The sequence below is a fragment of the Python bivittatus genome, unplaced genomic scaffold (assembly GCF_059951505.1).
Source record: "Python bivittatus isolate LINGU-HERP-01145 unplaced genomic scaffold, Pbiv_v1 ctg000700_np1212, whole genome shotgun sequence".
Taxonomy (NCBI): domain Eukaryota; kingdom Metazoa; phylum Chordata; class Lepidosauria; order Squamata; family Pythonidae; genus Python; species Python bivittatus.
In genome coordinates this window covers 11,934,420-11,953,525 of record NW_028277098.1, presented here as the reverse complement: position 1 = coordinate 11,953,525, position 19,106 = coordinate 11,934,420, and the positions used below count along the sequence as shown (strand labels likewise).

Genomic DNA, 19,106 nt, shown 5'->3' with positions numbered 1-19,106 from the left:
GCACATGCACAGCTGTGACTGGGTCTTCCCCATAACCATGTATCTTGATAAATTAGGGTTTCTGCACAGACCAGCTAGGATCCCTCACATTCCACCAACAGATTTAAAATATGAAAGAAGCAAGGAAGGTTGGAGATGAATTCATACTGGGAACAAACTGGCTATTCCTTTGACTAGGCAACTTTTTTTTTTCCTACTTTTTCCTCATTCATATTGTTTGTAAGGCTTCATGATATTATTTTTATTGATTGATCTATTAAATTTATCTCCCTAAGGACCTTAAGTAGCATACTTGGAATTCGCTTCTCCATTTCCCCCCCCCCTGCAACAACCTTAGGAGGAAAGGAGAGCAACTGGCTCTCTTAGTCCCTAGTGAGCCTCCATGTCTGAGGGTATACTTGAACCTGGGTGTCCCCAGGGCTAGCCCAAATCTTTATCCACTATACAACACAATTTTATAATCTACTGTGACTATAAAGGGCTATGTCTATTCTAGGGGGAAAATACTTTTTTTTTTTTTCCTACACATATGTAACATTTTACTTACACTGCGCTTCAGAGTTCTGTTAAGCACCTCAAGCAAGAGAAAAAAAAATTTTTTTTCCTCACATAGAATGAGATTTTCTTCCAAATTCTGACTAAATTTACTTATTTATTGGATTTGAGCCCTGCCTTTCTGTTCATTCAATAATCAAGGTGGCTTGTATGTAAAAGCAGTACTACATACCCATTACCACATTAAAGAAAGGTTATGTGAGAAGATTGTCAGTAACAATTTTCTGTTTTGTTTTGTTTTGTTTTAAGAGAGAGGGAAGGGAAGGGAAGGGAAGGGAAGGGAAGGGAAGGGAAGGGAAGGGAAGGGAAGGGAAGGGAAGGGAAGGGAAAAAATCTCCTGTCCAGATGGGTTCTTATGAAACACCCATCTGGATTTGTAGTGCAAAATAGCCAAATCAGTCAAAGGTTCAACATGGCTGCCTTTGACTAACAAGCTTCCCCAATTTATTCTTGGCATGCATACATATGTTCAGAAGGCACTTTGGCAAAAGTGTCTTCTGGACATGAAAGATGAACCCAATATCTCTTAGTCTTCTCATCTGTGTAATAGGTAATAAAAGATGATATCATGTCTTTCTTTGCATCTGCTTAATTTAATTATTTGCTTTGTCTTGGGAATACCCAAAACATTATCTCATATCACAGGCCAGAGTTAGATGACCCTGCATGATGGCAGTGAATGAGTATTGATGGATATTTCAGAGAGCAAAATAATCAGACTAACACTAGCCTGGCTTTTGTAAGAGAAGGGGATACAGAGTGTTTGGCTGAGTTTAAGTGCCTTAAGAACCTTAGAGGCTAGAAGCGGGAGGCAAGTTTAGTGTTAAAAAAGCAAAAACAAAAACAAAAAACCCAAACCAGAATTTTTTTAAAAAATCATTCAAGCAGTATAAGTGGAAGGAATGCAGACAAGGCAGTAGTCTGATAAAAAAAGAATCATAAGGAAAGATAGATGGAAGCTTGGAAGAAAAGGCTAAAAAACAGAACTGAAGCAATTTCTTGACTGCAGACTTTTATTAAAATTGTGTAATTGTAACTTCAGTGACTGCTGCTTTAAAATCTGGCATGTAGCACTTCTGGGCTTAAATAACTTTCTTTAGCTCATCCAGCCATGCAGTAAGAAGGATCAGCTTCTTTAAAATATGTTGTATAATCAGTCCTAGTTTTACAACTTTAAAGTTTTGAAAATATTTTATTAGAGTTAGAATTTCTCTTCCCATTTTCTATCCAGTAGAGAAAGATTATATGTCAGAAAAAGCATGATGACTCATCAAAGCAAGAGAATATATGTTGCCATCAGCAGTTATTATCTACCAACAAAACTTCTCAGCTTGCCAGAAATCCTAACAACTGAACATAGTAATTGCTGGGCATGGGAGAGAAGAGATTACAGCTTGCAGAAAAATATCATAGGCAACAATTGACAGAAAAGGACCCAAATGAAATATTTTGCAGAACTTTAAACATTCATTATATATAAATGCAAGACAACCATTCTTCACCAAAGAGACTGTAAGCAGGAAATCAAAAACAGTTGGATAAATTGAATTTCTGATTGGCAACCTAATGGCCCTGAGATTTGTGCCTGAAGACATAACTTTTTTGCAGGGAGTCATTGCTATTCAGTGAAATTCACTTTGACCAGCAGGAAATCCTCAGTAGTGCAGAAGGAGTATTGAAGCTCTGGGATTATAGCTTTAGCTAGTGGTTCTTCAATAATCTACTGTAATTACACCCCTCCTGTCTACACCATTGCCTTCCCAACCTTCCAAAACCAATGGGGATGTCTTTATCATACCTACCCAATGAATAATGAAATTACCTAAAAAAAAAAAAAAACTTTACAATTTCTCAATGCAGTAGAGATCTATCCATCCATCTATCTACATCTAAGACACACACATGAAAAAGGTATCATTAAACTTTGATGCATTCTTGATGTTGTGCTCATTTCAGTAGTGCTTAGAAGTATGAATCGACTGGTGTGTTTGCTTTTAGCTAATGATTTTGCTGTTTGTGTGTGTGTGTTCGCTTGGGATGTCTCAAACCAGCCTCCTGGTCACTCTGAGATGCCCCCATCATTCTGTATTGGTGCTTTTTTTTTTTTTTTTTATCCCTTCAGGTCAATCTTGTTGTTTTCTTGGTGTGATTTCAGACATGGTGTGCCATTGCTTTCTTCTTCCTAAGAGTGATTGGCCCAAGGTCACCTAGCTGGCTTTGTGCCTAAGGCAGGACTAGAACTCATGGTCTCCTGGCTTTTAGCCTGGTACTCTAACCACTACACCAAACAGGTTCTGGTGCTTTTACCACAGCTTTTATATATATATATATTCATTCATTCGTCCGTCCGTCCATCCATCCATCCATCCATTCATATATATTGGTAACTGGGGCTGGGTTATCTCCCAGATCACCTCCCAATAATCATAGATATCAATAGCTCTAAAAAATAATGTGATTTCTTTAGTTGTCACTTTATCTGTTGTATGAATCCAATCATTACTGTTTATAAGCCGTGGTTTAAGTGTAAAAATCATGGTGTATAACCCAGCAAACTTTGGTTTCTTCAATAAACCATGGTTAAGCAATGGTAGGCAGCCTGCCAAAAAGTAAAACTCCAGCTACCACCATACATGCACCTGCATTTTCACCTTTTATATTACTTTCTTTGTACTGTGACCATTGTTGCTTCTTAGCTTCTTTTATTTTAATGGGCAAGTTGGCGCCAGAAAATGTGATAAGAAAGTAGCAGCAAGCAGTCCAAAAATTCTTTTTTTTTCCGTTTCAAAATTCTGTTTTAATTTTTTATAGTACTTTTATTAAACTTTACAGTTAAAAAAGATCAAAACTGATACAAACTAAAAAACATTAAAAAATGAGAAGAAAAAGATAGAAAGAAAAACAGAAAAGAAAGAAAAAATAAGAATATAGAAAAGAAAAAGAAAAGAATGAGATTCCCATCTCATCTCTTATCTATAAACACATCCTTAGAGCCTCATCATTCAGTCCTGATCAGCAAAAATCCATTGAGGGTTACCAGAGATAATAACATATCTATTTTAACCTTGATCAAATAAACCAACTTTATATTCCTTTCTTTCACTTTTAACAATATTGATCTTTAGTCCCTTGAAATAATGATCTAGAACTTGATTTCTTTCCCTAGTCTCCTAGAGCTCTAAACTCACCAGAGACCGATATCTTGTGGTCTGCTTATGGGGAGCAAGAACAGCTGTCTGGAGCACTTGTGGGCAATCTCAAGTCCTCTCCTTGTCCAGAGAGAAATTACAAAGAGCCAGTTTTCTTGCTGGCTGTTCATTCCACTACAGTTGTCAGCTCCACTTTTAGTGGAGCCATCTTCAGTTCGCCATTTCTTCCCCAGAAATCAAGCAGTCCCAAAATTCTACAGTCTGTTATTTTTTTTGCTAAGGATCTGTTATCTAAGGATTGCAGTAGAACAAACAATGCATCATCAACATAATTTTTCTTTAAAACACATTTATTGAGGCTCACACAAATGTTAGAGATAACTTCATACTCCAAAATATATAAATATATGCCACAGCAGACTCAAAAATGTTATCTCTGTATTTTTACTTGTCAGAACAACATATTTTTAATGGACTATTTTTTTTCAAAGCAGGAAATGTTGATTTCTGAAGCTCATTTCCCTTTTATTAATGGTAGCTTTTAAGAAAGTGCTATGAAAAGCAGATAAATTCTATTAAGCCTTTCAAGAGCTTCTTATCATTAACAGCTAAGGAGGAATTTAAAAAGTGCTGCTTTTTTAAAAGCTTACATATTACCATCAATAAAATATACTAAGTAAGAACAAAGCTTATTAATACTGCTTAGGTGGATCAGTTCAGCCTTACTCTTGGTAATATTAGTTAATGTAAACAAATGGCAATGCATAGAGATATCCTTCCTATAAAGTATCCCAGATTCTGTATCTAGTGGCTATCTGGATTTTTGCAACCGAGGTGTGGTAGACCTCTCTGTCAGTATTCAATACATAAGCAGGTTTCAATTTCTGTTTCTCCCCATATATCAGTTTGCAATATGATGGAAAGGAATTAAGAACACTCCAGTATGGCTCCTCCCCAATTTAACCCAGAAATGAAATCCATACAAAAGGATCCAAACTTGGGGGGGGGGGGGGGTTGTTTGTTTTTTTATTTGTTTTTTTGTTTTTTTACCCAAGTAGGACGACAACCGTGTTAGATTATGGTGGCAAAAATTTGGAAGGAGCATGGTAGTCTTCATTTCTGTCTACCATATGATTCAATTCAATATAGAATAAAGAGAAGGAAAAGTGATGTCATGAATATTGATAGAAAATAGTAACTGTTGAGAGAGGGGAAAAGGCATGCAAGCTTCCTGACAGCTTCATGTTCACAAAGATCTGTACCAAATTTTGAAATAATTAGGGCCAACCTGAAAGCAAGATCCAGTAAGCTAGAACCCCCAAATTGAGAGACAGACTTGGACAGAACCATCTCAATATCCAGCACAGAGATAAGACCAATGGAGTAACTTCCATGTTGACTGAAAAGTCTATATGGCATTTGGCATCCACAACCCTCCTATGGCATTCTGTACCTGCTACGTATTAATGTATGCCATTTTACAGAACACTTTAAGGAAATAACATTTGCATGGAAAACATCCAAATGGAGGAAATTGATAGCAAATGTCAAGTTTCCCAGAAAGAAAAGTGATGAACTTTCAGAAAGGCTCACAAATTGTATGTCACTTTGTTTAATCAATAAGCAACCAAAGAGGGCAAATCTGTTGTTAAGAAGATAAGAGAACACCACAGCTTCACCGACAGCTGTTCCTTATCTGGCTGATATGGTACTTAAGTTTGATGAGCTCAATTAAAAATAATGAAAACTACCTTTTTAAAGGTTAAAGTGTCTTTTTTCCCATTTTCTTTTTTCATCTACTGAAATCTTAGGGAAGCATAAGACACAAGCACTCAGCCAGACTTCATCTAACCAGCAGAAGGTTAACACAATGTAATAACATGAAGGTCACAGGCTAATTAAGGCAGGTGTTTTGCCATGACCTTGAATAGTCCAATATATGAAGTATTAGCATTTTCCAATAAATACAAACAGAATTTCTTAATGTTTGGTTTCCCTATAAGGATCATCCATTTAAAGTATTTGAAAGCTGCAATCCTCTATCCGCATTTGATAATAAGACCCACTAACTCATTGGGAATTACTTCTGAGTAAAACTATTTATAGGATTGCCTTTCTTTTTTTAATATGACATTTCATATTAACTAGTCAAACAGTTACATTTAAATAAATTTGTATAGTATCAAAAATTTCAGCCTTCCCCAACCTGGGTGCCCTCCAGATGTATGGACTTCAAGCCAACAGGATTCTGGAGCAGAGGTATACAAATCTGAAGGATGCCCAGACAAAAGGAGATCTGTTTACTGACCTGTCTAATTGACTGAGCCAAATAAACTGTAATAACACTTCCTGGCACTAGGCTGTTTCAGAACAAAACAGTTTTGGGTGTATTGGGACCTAAATTAATCCCCAGCATCAAATAACAACCTCCATATTGTGTGAAATATTTATCTGAGTTTTACCTGTTGCTTCCAATGTCAGTAATTAAGGCAAAGTCCTAGAGAGGTCCCTTAAAAAATGGAGCTTTCTAGGCACTTGATCTCTGTGGCTGTTTGGAGTTTTACCTCTTGTAACCACATTGGTAGGGGTCATAAAAAAGGGCAAAATTGGTAAAGATGGATATGCTCACATGACCTTCTCCCTTGGAAGGAAAAGAAAAAAAAAGTTTAATATCCAGGAGGTAGGAAGGGAAATGACAGCTTCTTTTGCTGAAGCTGGGAGGACTGAAACGCAGATGATTTATTCATCCTGCCAAACTGTCAACTGGCCTGGGAAGAGGATCACTGGGTCCTCTATATTATATGCACACTGCCAATACATGCAGATTTTAGCCATATCATACACACGCTGCCAATGGATGCAGATTTCTGAGAAGGCCTGCTTTGAAGAAAAATATTGTTCATCTAATGCTGAATAGACTAGAAGGTGATTATTCTTTTGATGGGAGAAAGTGCCACAAGCTCACAATTTCTGCACTTATTTCATCAAAATTCAAATCCATTCAGTATTTCCAGGAGACAGCATCCAGCATATTGTTAAAAGTGCTGAATAAGAAAAGGTAATTATGACTTCTTATAACATGATTGTTTTCTTAAGTGATCAAAGAGAAAGACATCACTGCAAGCTATTGAATGTGATAGGAAACTCATTCTGGGATTATTCCAAATCATGTGCTGAATTCTAAATTATAGGGGAGTTCTTATATCAATCTCCCTAGTTGAATAAAGGTCTAATGAAGTTTAGTTTTGATACAAATGGATCGCATATAACATATTATATTATATGGTATATAAACCATGCAGTAAGACTGCATGGTCTTTTTCCTCCCTTGATTCTTCTTGAGCAATTATTTCCCTTCCCCCATTAACCATACTTTTAAATCATACATGCCTTGACACAAGCCAAAGTTAACACAAACAGTGCTTCCCTCATAAATAAGAGATTGAAATGTTTTTTCCCTGGATATACAAAATATGTTATGAGTAATTCATAGTTAACACTGATGCATATGCGATCTGAAATCATGATTAGAATATTAAAGGCAGGTAGAGGGTCAGGGAGAGAACATACAACCTTACAGGTAATTTGCAATCTTGTAACAATTATTAAGAGCTTGGCAGCTATAGGAGGACTAAAAGTAATCTCAAGCTGTGTCTTCTGCTGATATCATCATATCACCGGAAAGTACACTGTGGTTCTCCAGCTTTTCAAAGGTGTGAGCTGTAGTTCTCTGCCTATAAAAAGTTGTCTATTCCTGGTTTAGCCCTTGTATGATCCCAGCCACTAGATATTCTGAAATTCCATTTTCAGAATGTGAACTGACTTAAATAGGTAATTATATATCATCATTAATTCTGAAACAAAGAATTATGAATGCTCTATCTTTATATTAAACTGAAATGAGTACCTCCCCTTGGGATATGCATGCTAACTCAAATGGTACCCAAATATACACCCCAAATTCCTGTTTGTTTGTTTTTTAATCTATTGTAATTAAAACATAAATGAGGTAGTCAGCTCATCTTAGACTCCAACATGCTATCCTTTCAAATCACAGCAATCCAACAGTTCATGGTTATTTGTTGCTTCATCCACTTTTGTGGAATGCAGTCAACTGTTGCTTCTCCAACATCTTGGATCAAATGAATTACAATCAATAATAAGCTTATCAAGACAGGTCACTTAGCTGCCTGAGATGGAGTCCAAACCCAACCCACCAGGACCACCCCTTAGAAAGTTTGGCAACAGTCAAACTCATTTACATTCATTCCCTTTTTCTGTCCTTCACACTATTTGCCTGAAATTGTTAGAATGGCATGGCTGGGACTGAGTCTATCAAAATCTGTTTATAGAGCTATATGTTAGGAATCAACAGGAATAAGTCTCTCAAAAGCATCACCAAAATATGTGGTGAAACTTATACCACTTTAAAAATAATACATTCAAAAGATAGTTTCATAATATATTACTTAAAAACAAAGTCTATCAGTGCACCATTAACAAGCAAAATCTCCCTTGAAGCAAGTTTGACTCATGATCATTACATGGACATGTCCATGTTGGTTTCTTGGCAATAATGCAAAAGATTTTTGCCATTGTCATTTTCAAGGATTTTTTTTTTCCAACTTCCCAGTCTTCAACTTACGGCCCTAGGATTTCCTATTGCCTTTGATCATAGCCTAACCAGGCCTCACCCTGCCTAGGTTTTTTGAGATCAACTGAGGTTCACTAAATGCTACCATCTGCTCCAATAATTCAGTATATTCAGACAAGATTGAACTAAAATCCAGTGATCTTGAATTGTTATCTTGCTTCCTTGTTTTCTCAGAACCCATTAAATCAGAAGAACCCAAACTGCATTGACACATAAGCCCAGGAAACATTATGTAGAGATATCTGGACACTAAAAGTAGCCTTTAACCATTCTGTTTAAACTTTGCAGAGATTGAATGAGCACATGGATTTCTGCACTTTATGCTCTTTACACCTGAGGTGGGCTTGACAGTATTACACTCAGAAATTAAAGCCTCAGTTCTAAACATGAGACTATAATGAAAATCTGTTTGAATTAATCACATTTGGATCAACATCACAGTATTTGAAATAAAGGCCATTACCAGCCAATATAATTTTGTTAAATATGTGATTAAGACTGGTGGGTATATCCTAATATTATTAGAGAGCTGTAAGAATGTGTGTGTGTGTGTGTGTGTGTGTGTGTGTCTGTGTCTGTGTCTGTGTCTGTGTCTGTGTGTATCCCTTTCACTATGTTCTGATGCTTTGAAGTATAAATCATAATTGTGATTTGGTTACAATACAGCTCAACATCAAGCTCAATTTGAAGAGTTCTTTGTGAAATATAAGAACTTACTCCAGGGGCTCCATAAAAACTAGCATTTATGTATTTAAAGCATTTGTATCCCATTCTTTAGCCAGGAAGACTCCAGAACAGCGCACAGATCAATAAAGATAGTCTCTGTCCTCTGGTTTGAAGTCTAAAAATGAATAGCATAAAACAAAAAAGCAAAGGGGAGGGGAGGGAAGTGGAGAGGAGGGGAGAGTGAGATCAGAAAACACAGGCACACTTCTATACTGTACGTGCTGTATCTATCAACTATTTTTTGTTGGGGCTCCAAGAAGTGCCCCAGTGATCTGCCTGGCTATGAAATAACTCTAATACAGCCAGATGTTTTTGGTCTTAAAGGATGGAATCATTATGATCTTCCTAATGAGACTATTCCAGGATGATATATGATTGAAATCATATAGTCTCATGAGTACAATATATTATAATGATTGCATTATAGATTGTCACAGATCATTAGACTCCTTCATCCACCTGTCTAATATTCCTTTAATCCAGGAGTCTGTGCAAAGATGTGGTGTACAATGTATTTCCAGCATGAAAAAAATATATATATATTTATTTTTTATTTACTTCTAGGACTGAAATGCCACTTCAGTCAATGCTTCTCAGTGGTTATTCTGCTGAGTTAACAGCCCAGTTGCCTCAGTAAAATGTGATAATGCAAATATATGAGCTAGGCATTGTTTAAAGTTTAAAGTATCCAAATCTTGGGGGGAAAAACAGATATCTACCTAGCAGAGCCGGTGTGGTGTGGTGGTTAAGACATCAGGCTAGAAACTGGGAAACCATGAGTTCTAGTTCCACCTTAGGCAGAAAGTCAGCTGGGTGGCCTTGGGCCAGTCACTCTCTCAGCCCTGGAAGGAGGCAATGACAAACCACTTCCAAAAAACCTTGCCAGGAAAACTGCAGGGACTAGTCCAGGCAGTTGCCAGGAGTCAAAAACTGACTTGAAGGCATCAAAAAACAAAAACAAAAAAAACTAGCATCATAGACATGAGAGCTAAGAAACAGTTATGAACATAAAGCCCTTTGAATTTCAAACTTCTGCAATGTTATTGTTGCAAAGGAAATCATTCCTGCAAATTCTTGGATTTAGAAGCTAACATCTTGAAGCTCATGACTTGGAACTAGGCTTTGGTATTTCATTCCTGATAGTATAGTATAGTACAGTACAGAGTTGTTAGGAGCTTGAGATTCAGGATAATTGGCTAATATTGGTATTTGTTCATTTGGTATTATTTGGTGGAAAAGTCAAGGCTTTTCTCATTAAGAGGAAGGACCCAGGGAGAGAACTGGTACTCATTTGGGATGCCAGGGTCTCTTTTTTTATGGCATGAAAACCACCCCCAACCTCCCTGTGCCACATTAAGTAATTAGCTAGATGTCTTTATCAGGGCAAAGATTTGAAAGTTACATCAACTAAGAAACATCAAGTCCTAAAGTGAAAAAGTGGAGGGGGGGAGGGCATCTTCCAGATAGGACTTGTGAGCACTTCAGTCACTACTGAGTAGGTAGAATGGTCATCCAACCAACTGAATTGTTGAACACCCAATGCAATGAATATTGTCAGGGTCTTATTGCCAACCAGATCAAGCTATGTAAGAGCTATACATCCTTGGGCCTTAAAAATATAATTTTTATAGGAAATGAGGTAGGAAGATAATCAGGATCCACTTGCTATATTTATGTTGGAGGCTAAGCAAAGAGTGGATCTGATATTTGCCCAGCTTTACTGCCTAGACTCAGGTTGGAATTGGCCCAGTACCCCCACTTCTACTGTATTGCTTTTCTTCCTTGCCAAGCTTAACATTCTAGTAAATTAAAGTTTTAAAGCTAAACATTTGATTTCTTGCATTTTTACATGTGTTGAGCAACAAATTAGATACAGAATTCATCAGTATTAAATAAAACTCTGCATAGCTACACCCACAATATTCTTTTTGACAATGCATATATTCCTAATACTGGAACAAGCATTCTGGAAAGCACACACATAGTGAAGATTCTGGCTTCTTGATTTTGTCCTTAAAACATCTTTTCTGCATTTATCTTGCCCCACCTCTGTCTAGAACCTTGAAAGTTCCCACTGTCATCTCAGTTTGCTCCTGAAAGTGAGAGAAGTGAGATGGCAGTTACATCAAGAAATATCATCATTAGTCTGTTCTGCACATTCTAAAAATGCACAGTATTCTAATAGCACATTCCATTATGTTTTATACAGAAAATTGTGCCATTTTCCCCAGTAACTTTTAGTATTCCAGAAAAAAAAAAAAGTTTGGTCTCATAAGAATGAAGGGAAAAAATGTCATTTTGATGTTTTAATGAACAACACTTATTAAACCCTGAGAGAGTTCAGTTCCTCACTCCAACTTGAAAAATAGGTTGTTGGTTGTCAGGATCTCCTTGAAAAAGACATGAATTTTGGAATCAGTTAAACTCAGATTCAGCTCTTAGAAGTCATTTATTATTGGAAAGAAATGGTGGTGTGAGGTAAGAAATTTTCGAATATGATTTTGGAGTTTTCAGAATATGATTTTGGAATTTTCAGAATACAATTTTGGAATTTTCAGAAATCCAGGAGAGATCTTTTTGACTAATATGTCTTTAGCTTAAATTTCTGATAAAATGGGCAAGAGAGATGCTGTAAGCAACACCGATATCAGTGTTATCAACAGACATGTGAACAAAGTTTTGTAACAAGAATAGTGCATATAATATGTTACTCTGGGTACCACAATGAAGGGTGTTTTGTTTTGTATATATTATGTCACAAAGCATTCAACCACAGCCTTTTACCAGACAAGTTTGACTCCTGGTGAATATGTGGGCACATCCATGTTATTTTCTTGGTAACAATATAGTAATAGTTTACCATTACCTTCAGTGATTTTTTTTTTTTTTTTATCTGTGAGTCTTGTCTAAAGTCCTGGGATTTTCTGGTGGTCATCCATCAAAGCACTAACTAGGTGCAACCCTTTTCAAAGCCCCTTCGTGAAGCATTGAGACAGCTGTATCCTGTGGAAAGTTTTGCAACTGTATCAAGGCCCTTCCTGGTTGCTCCCATGTGCATATACATGAACAGAGAAGAGGAGCTGCAAGCAGGGATCTCCTATGAAGGCTGTCAAAGGAGCTGAGTCAATGCTTCAAGGAGCTTCCCTTTGAATGCTTCAAGGAAATGTTATTCTCCTATTACAGAGGATTTGCGTTTTTGCATCTTGTTGTGTGTTTATACACTTGAGTGATTATGCTTTGTTTTAGGCCCTCCAGGAAATTGATGGTTAAAGTAAGATTACAAGCAAGAACTTTTTAGATTGCACCTCATTCTTTTAATCATTACACTTTAGAAAGTGTTTTTAATTTAGTATGAATAAATCATGTCAGGCGGTTTTTCAATATATCAAGGGAAGTTTTTGCCTCAAAGTGATTAAAAATAGCTTAATTATATTACTTTGATCTACCTCTCACTATGTATTCATTAATTTCATGTTTACTTTACAGATCATCTCTCTATTGGCTAAATCGCATCCAGTCCTTCCTTTACTGCAATGAAAATGGCCTTCTGGGCAGCTTTTCTGAAAAGACTCATTCATGTACATGCCCAAATGACCAGCTTGCCTGCCTTGGCTCCCTACCATGTAGTGTGGGAGATGGTTCTGCCTGCCTGACATGTGCACCTGATAATCGTACCCGCTGTGGGACCTGTAACACTGGATACATGCTGAGCCAAGGGCTTTGCAAGCCTGAAGTGGCAGATTCCACAGAACACTACATTGGGTTTGAGACTGACCTACAGGATTTGGAGATGAAGTATTTATTGCAGAAAACGGACCGCCGGATTGAGGTCCATGCAATCTTCATCAGCAATGACATGCGTCTCAATAGCTGGTTTGACCCTTCCTGGCGCAAACGGATGCTTCTTACCCTAAAGAGCAACAAGTACAAATCTAGCCTGGTCCATATGATATTGGGTCTCTCTCTTCAAATTTGCCTAACTAAGAACAGCACCTTGGAGCCTGTCCTGGCTGTTTACGTCAACCCCTTTGGAGGCAGCCACTCTGAGAGTTGGTTTATGCCTGTTAATGAAAACAGTTTCCCAGACTGGGAACGGACTAAACTGGACTTACCACTTCAGTGTTATAACTGGACGCTGACTCTAGGCAACAAGTGGAAGACATTTTTTGAAACAGTCCACATCTACTTGAGGAGTCGTATTAAGTCAAATGGTCCCAACGGCAATGACAGCATCTACTATGAACCCCTGGAGTTTATTGATCCCTCCCGGAACCTGGGCTATATGAAAATCAACAGCATCCAAGTGTTTGGCTACAGCATGCACTTTGACCCGGAAGCAATCCGAGATTTGATTTTGCAACTGGACTACCCCTACACTCAGGGATCCCAGGACAGTGCACTCTTACAGCTACTAGAGATACGGGACCGTGTAAATAAACTTTCTCCTCCTGGTCAACGTCGTCTAGATCTTTTCTCATGCCTACTGCGTCATAGACTCAAGCTTTCTACCAGTGAAGTGGTGAGGATTCAATCAGCTTTGCAGGCCTTCAATGCCAAATTGCCAAACACAGTGGATTATGACACAACCAAATTATGTAGTTAACCATAAGTGTGAAGCACAACAGAAAACAAACAAATCATGGAGGCGTTTTTACAGTGCTTTTGTGGAACAGTTAATGTTTGGAAGAGTAAATTTAAATTGTCTTTTCAATATCTGTCTTATATCAGTCAATAACGTTGGATGGCAATTTACACCCATGAACTTGCTGACAAATGAATATATTATATCTGCAAATTTTTTTTGGCTTTGTTTTATGAATGAAAATAAATACTGACACCTGTCTAGAAGACATTCTACTTTTTACAATAAATTTCATTTGTAATTTTATATGTTCCGTGGCAATGCTTTTGTGCATTACATCCTCTAGAGGGAACATAAAAGGATACCAATAAAATTTTGTAGCTGAACAGTTATTAAAAAGAAATGCTGTGGGATTCATTTTTTTCCCTTTCCAGAAATGAATAACATCCTTGATACTGTAATGTGTGACCAGAAAGTTGGGGAGAGGTGACAGAGGAATACCAATCAAAAGAAAACTTAAAAGCAACTTAATGTAAGATTCTTTTGTAACTCTTGAGTCATAAATCTGAGTGTTCCTATCAAAGCAAAATGGCATTTCTTATTGATGACTTACTTGTACCTTAATCCTGCAGACTGGAAGGACCTTGCTTTTTCAGGATGTTGTACCATAACAGACACACAGTACACCTCAAGTGGCCACATTTTTCATTTTAGAAAGATAGACTTCTGTTAACTATCTAGTGTGATTTGTAAGAGGACAGAGAAGTGAAAATGTTGGCTGGCTCATTTCTTAAAAAATAACATATGAGTAAAATCCACAAATGTTATTAGAATTTTTTTTATAAAAAAAAAGGAGGCAAAAAAAATGGTATGTGAGGGGGGGGAAATGAATTTACATATTCAACTTCCCCAGTAAGAACATCACTCATAGGGCCATTCAGTAATATTCCTTGTGGGGGGGCAGCAGTGTCACGGTGCAAAAAGATTTAGATCTTCAAGCTTATTAAAGATTCTTTCCATGAATATTGAATTGTTTTTTAAGCAATGGCGGGAATGATATTTATGTAAAAGAATGGCCCTGCATTCATTATACCCATGCAAGAGGGAAGACCCCTAAACAGGAATCCAATCCCAGTGGTCTCAGACATGAACATCAAGCCAGTGTGGTATAAGCACTTCTATCAAGACCCATGGCCAAATGCCATGCTGCACTCAAAATTTACATGCTTCATAACTTCTGCTGCTTTTACTTAAAGACAGCTAAGGGGGAAAATGAGCTGACCATCTTCTACCCAATTATAATATTGTCTGTGATCTTTTTCGCTTTATTCCTCCCTCCCAAACACTGAAGTAAGCTTTTGCCATAGTCTTCACCCTCATACTTTGTTGCTGTTTGATCTCACCATTGCATGTGAATCTCTAACTATGAAACATCCCCCCCCCAAAAAAAGGCTTTCATGCAATTTGGAATTGATCGTTTTAGGTTCTAGATTAAAGCTCTACTTGAAAAGGCCTCTCGAGCCTGGTAAATATCAGCAGATATGGCCGATACAGCCACTCATTACTGAGTCAGAGCCCCACTTGGTCTCCACTGCCCTTCTTCTGGAATGACTGGAACTTATGTAGGATGATTGCCATATGCAATATGTGAGTATAAAATCTTAAACTCCTTGATCATACATAGTTTTCTGCACACATTTAAGAAGTTGCATGAAGAAGTCCCTTTCAGGTCTCCCAGCTAAATGTACGATGGTTAGTGGCTCAGCCAAAGGAAAGTAAACATTTAGGGATACTTTATTTGTGTACCCTCAACTTTAACACTCTTCGTAAACATACTTAGACTGGACTTTAGTCTTCTCTTTTCCTTTCACATATCATTCTAATTCTAATGTTTTATGTCCAAACTATACATTATATTAATGGACGGATGGATGGATGGATGGATGGATGGATGGATGGATAAAAGAAAGGATGGAATGGAATGTCGAATGTCAAATAGACCTGACTTTTACTTCCTCACTTCCTTTGCTTTTTTCACCTCTAAAGTAGGTTCTTTGAGTGGTGGTTTTTATTTTTTTTTAAACTCCCATGTGTGAGTTACCAATCTTTATTAGATCCCCCTGAATAAAAACTGAAGGTCACCCACTCTGTAAGGCAGTTACATTTTTATCCTGCTCCATACTTAATACGAAGTGATGACTTCAGCCAAAGACCTAAAGGACAATATACAACTAAGTTCATTATGCTCAATCATCTCTAGATTCAAGTTTGAATTGCCACAAAGGTGATTTAACATGCAGCAATGGCTATACTTTTATGTAGCTGCAACAATATATCTTTAAAAGTGCACTGCAAAGGTTGTTGCATATATACAAGCCTACCCTAAAATGTTTATAGAGTAATATATCCCAGCAAGTTGTACCACAAGCTGATCTTGAAAAAGCTTGGCAACAATGGACCTCACTAATCTCATTGGTTTGGAGATTGTCAAAAGTCCCAGGGTTGTAGGTAAGACTGGGAACTTGAAAAAGATACCTTGAAAGAAGGTAATGGCAAACTGTTTTTATACTGTGGCAAGAAAACAAAAATGGACCTGTTCATGCAGTTATTAGGGGTGGAGCATGAATCAACAGAGTCTTTGCTTTTTTATGTGACCATGAGTGGCATACCACTAGGATCAGCCAGATGGTAGAAAGTATGGTTGTGCAACTTCAGCTGCCTCAAGGGCCACACTAGGCTTTGTGTGACATGTTGAAGATTTCATACCAAGTTTGGGTGGGCCCAGGACCAAAGGTGCCTGATCGGAGGTATTTTAAGAGATGAAATGTGTACTTTAAGTCTCTGCAGAACTTAAGACTCCCATTTTGCCCATAAAATCTCCCAATCCTTAAAAATGAGGAAAGAGACTAAAAGCATCTATCTATCTATCTATCTATCTATCTATCTATCTATCTATCTATCTATCTATCTATCTATCTATCTATCTCCAGGAAGCGGTCAAAAAATCAAGGTGGTGGATATGATCAAAGCCCTATGTATTAGGACATGACTATGACACACATTAAAAAGGAGCTGAGTTTCAATCCGATGGCTGTGCACATTGCCTTGCCTCTTTTGACCCTTGCTGAGAACGCCTCTGGTTAGGAGCATTGATCTCCCCTTCTCTTGGATTATCAGCCTGAAAAGTGGTGCTGGGGGCAACATCTGGCTCATAGACAGCACTTATTGAAGAAGATTCCACAATATTCTCCTCATTTACAGATGCAGGTATTATGTATCTGTTTTTTAAATATTTTGTTAGTACAGCAATGGCTATTGTTTTATGTAGTTGCAACATACATTCCACATGATCCCACAATCAAGCCTGGGAGCTCTCGTGATCTTATCATATCTTTTTCAATTTCCCTCAAACATCCTCAGACTTTTTATATGAAGAGAAATGTAATATTTTTCTTGAAGAAGAATCATGCTGTGACAACTTAATGATGTACAACTACCTCCTACTAGTCCTTGAGAAATATCAACACTTAGTGGGGTTTTCAAGATATTTTGCCTAAAGAGGAACTGACAGATTCATTTTTAATTTAATTTTAAGCAGAAATTAATTGAAAACAGTATACTAATTACTTGATTCCCCTTTGGTTTTTTTCTGTAAGGCAATGTTTTGAATGTCCTAAAAACCAACAGTGCTAGTTGTATGGTGAGCTTTTTCACTTTTTTTTTTTTTTAACCAATAGGTACTTTTTGAAAATTAGATACTGGACTCGGTGGCAACTTGGAAATATAGTTCTTTTTTTGCAGAAAGCTTGGCTACATTTTGTCAATTAGTAATGTGGACAATATGCTGAACAATAAACTAGTATAGATAGTGATCATTCATACTGCATGGTTGTGTTTATTCCTTTAAATTTTAAAATATTAATATTCTACTTTTCCTTTCTAAAAATTCTTCAGGCAACTTGTGCCCACATTTAATTATTTTCTTTCCCATTTACTTAAAAAAGCTTTGGCTCCATGAGAGAGTTCTCCTTCTCCTTCTCCTTCTCCTTCTCCTTCTCCTTCTCCTTTGTTGTTGTTGTTCAATGTGAGGATGGAGAAATGGAAAGGAAGCCTTTGCTCCTTCTCCCATGTTGTTGATAATTTAAAGGAAGAGAACTGTTTTATAGAGATTGTGATTCTCTTGAAGAAGATGCCAAACATAGGGAGGATCCCCTGGTGTAATGAGGAAATGTCCAAGTTTGCTTTTTAGGAGGAGGAGGAAGAGGAGGAGGAGGAGGAGGAGGAGGAGGAGGAGGAGGAGGAGGAGGAGGAGGGATTTCTCTCAACCACTTCCAAGATAAAATCATTTCCTTGTGAATTTCAAAATAAATTTGAACACCCATTCCTGTTTTTCTTTTTAAATTTTCTCCATCATTAGTGAATCACATCATTTAAAAGGAAAATGGACTGTTCAGTACTGAGGAACCCATTTTTTCTAGCTTAGATTTTAAAATGAGCTAGAGAGGAATTTGGATAGTTTCATATTCCAGTGGGTTTTACTAGCAGTAGAAGTTGGTTTATGAGCCTAGTCACTGAGAAAGTTTCCATACACTAGGGAATTTATTGCTCAACATATACCCTGCTTGTAGAGAAAAGCACTGCATTTTCAAATGATGCAAACTATGTGAAGTGATGGATAGTTTCTGCCTTTTAGGATTAACTATCAACAGTAAAGGAACAAGCAGTCAAGAAATACGCTGCAGACTAGCACTTGGTAGAGCAGCCATGAAGGCCTTGGAAAATATATTCAAATGCCATGATGTGTCTGTACCTACAAAAATCAGAACCATGCAAGCCATGGTATTCCTTGCGGCACTTTATGGAAGTGAAAGTTGGACTTTGTAAAAGCAGGATTGGAAGAATATTGACGCTTTTGAACTTTGGTGTTACAGAAGACTCCTGAGGATACCATGGACAGCCAAGAAAACAAACAAATAGGTCACTGAATAAATGTACCCAGAATACTCCTTCAGGGCACAAATGACCAGGCTCAAATTATCCTACTTCAGACACATTATGCAAAGACCTAGATTTCTGTAAAGCACAGTTGGGAGACCTAAAGGTCCAGGTTAGGGACAGATGATTATTCAGAAAATCTATCTATGTGGTCGCTAAGAGTTGACAATTATTTAATGGCACATATTCAATCAATCAGTATGTTCAAAAGTGCAAAGTATCACTTGCTGCTACAGTAATAAAGTGGTGATTATGTATGTGTAAATCTGCCCTAATCATAGCTAGATGGAGTAAAATGCATACAAAGACTAATCTTGATTTGAAGTGCAAATTGCTCCCCATATCTCAATCTCATACTGGCTCTGCTAGGAAGAAAAATGAGACTTTATTCCTTGATTCTTTGGTTATATGATCCAATGAGCAGAAGAACAAATGAGTGACATGT

At 37.3% G+C, this 19,106-nt stretch overlaps 1 protein-coding gene across 2 annotated transcripts in view; it reads left to right on the top strand.

Annotated features, from left to right (window-relative positions):
* Positions 1-13,687, top strand: part of BRINP3 (BMP/retinoic acid inducible neural specific 3) — a 234,879-nt gene extending 221,192 nt beyond the window's left edge. For both annotated transcript variants that reach the window (XM_088153501.1, XM_088153502.1), the window contains one exon: positions 12,571-13,687. In XM_088153501.1, the coding sequence (XP_088009627.1) occupies positions 12,571-13,687 (1,117 nt within the window). The remainder of the gene's footprint in view (positions 1-12,570) is intronic.
* Positions 13,688-19,106: the final 5,419 nt, after the last annotated feature.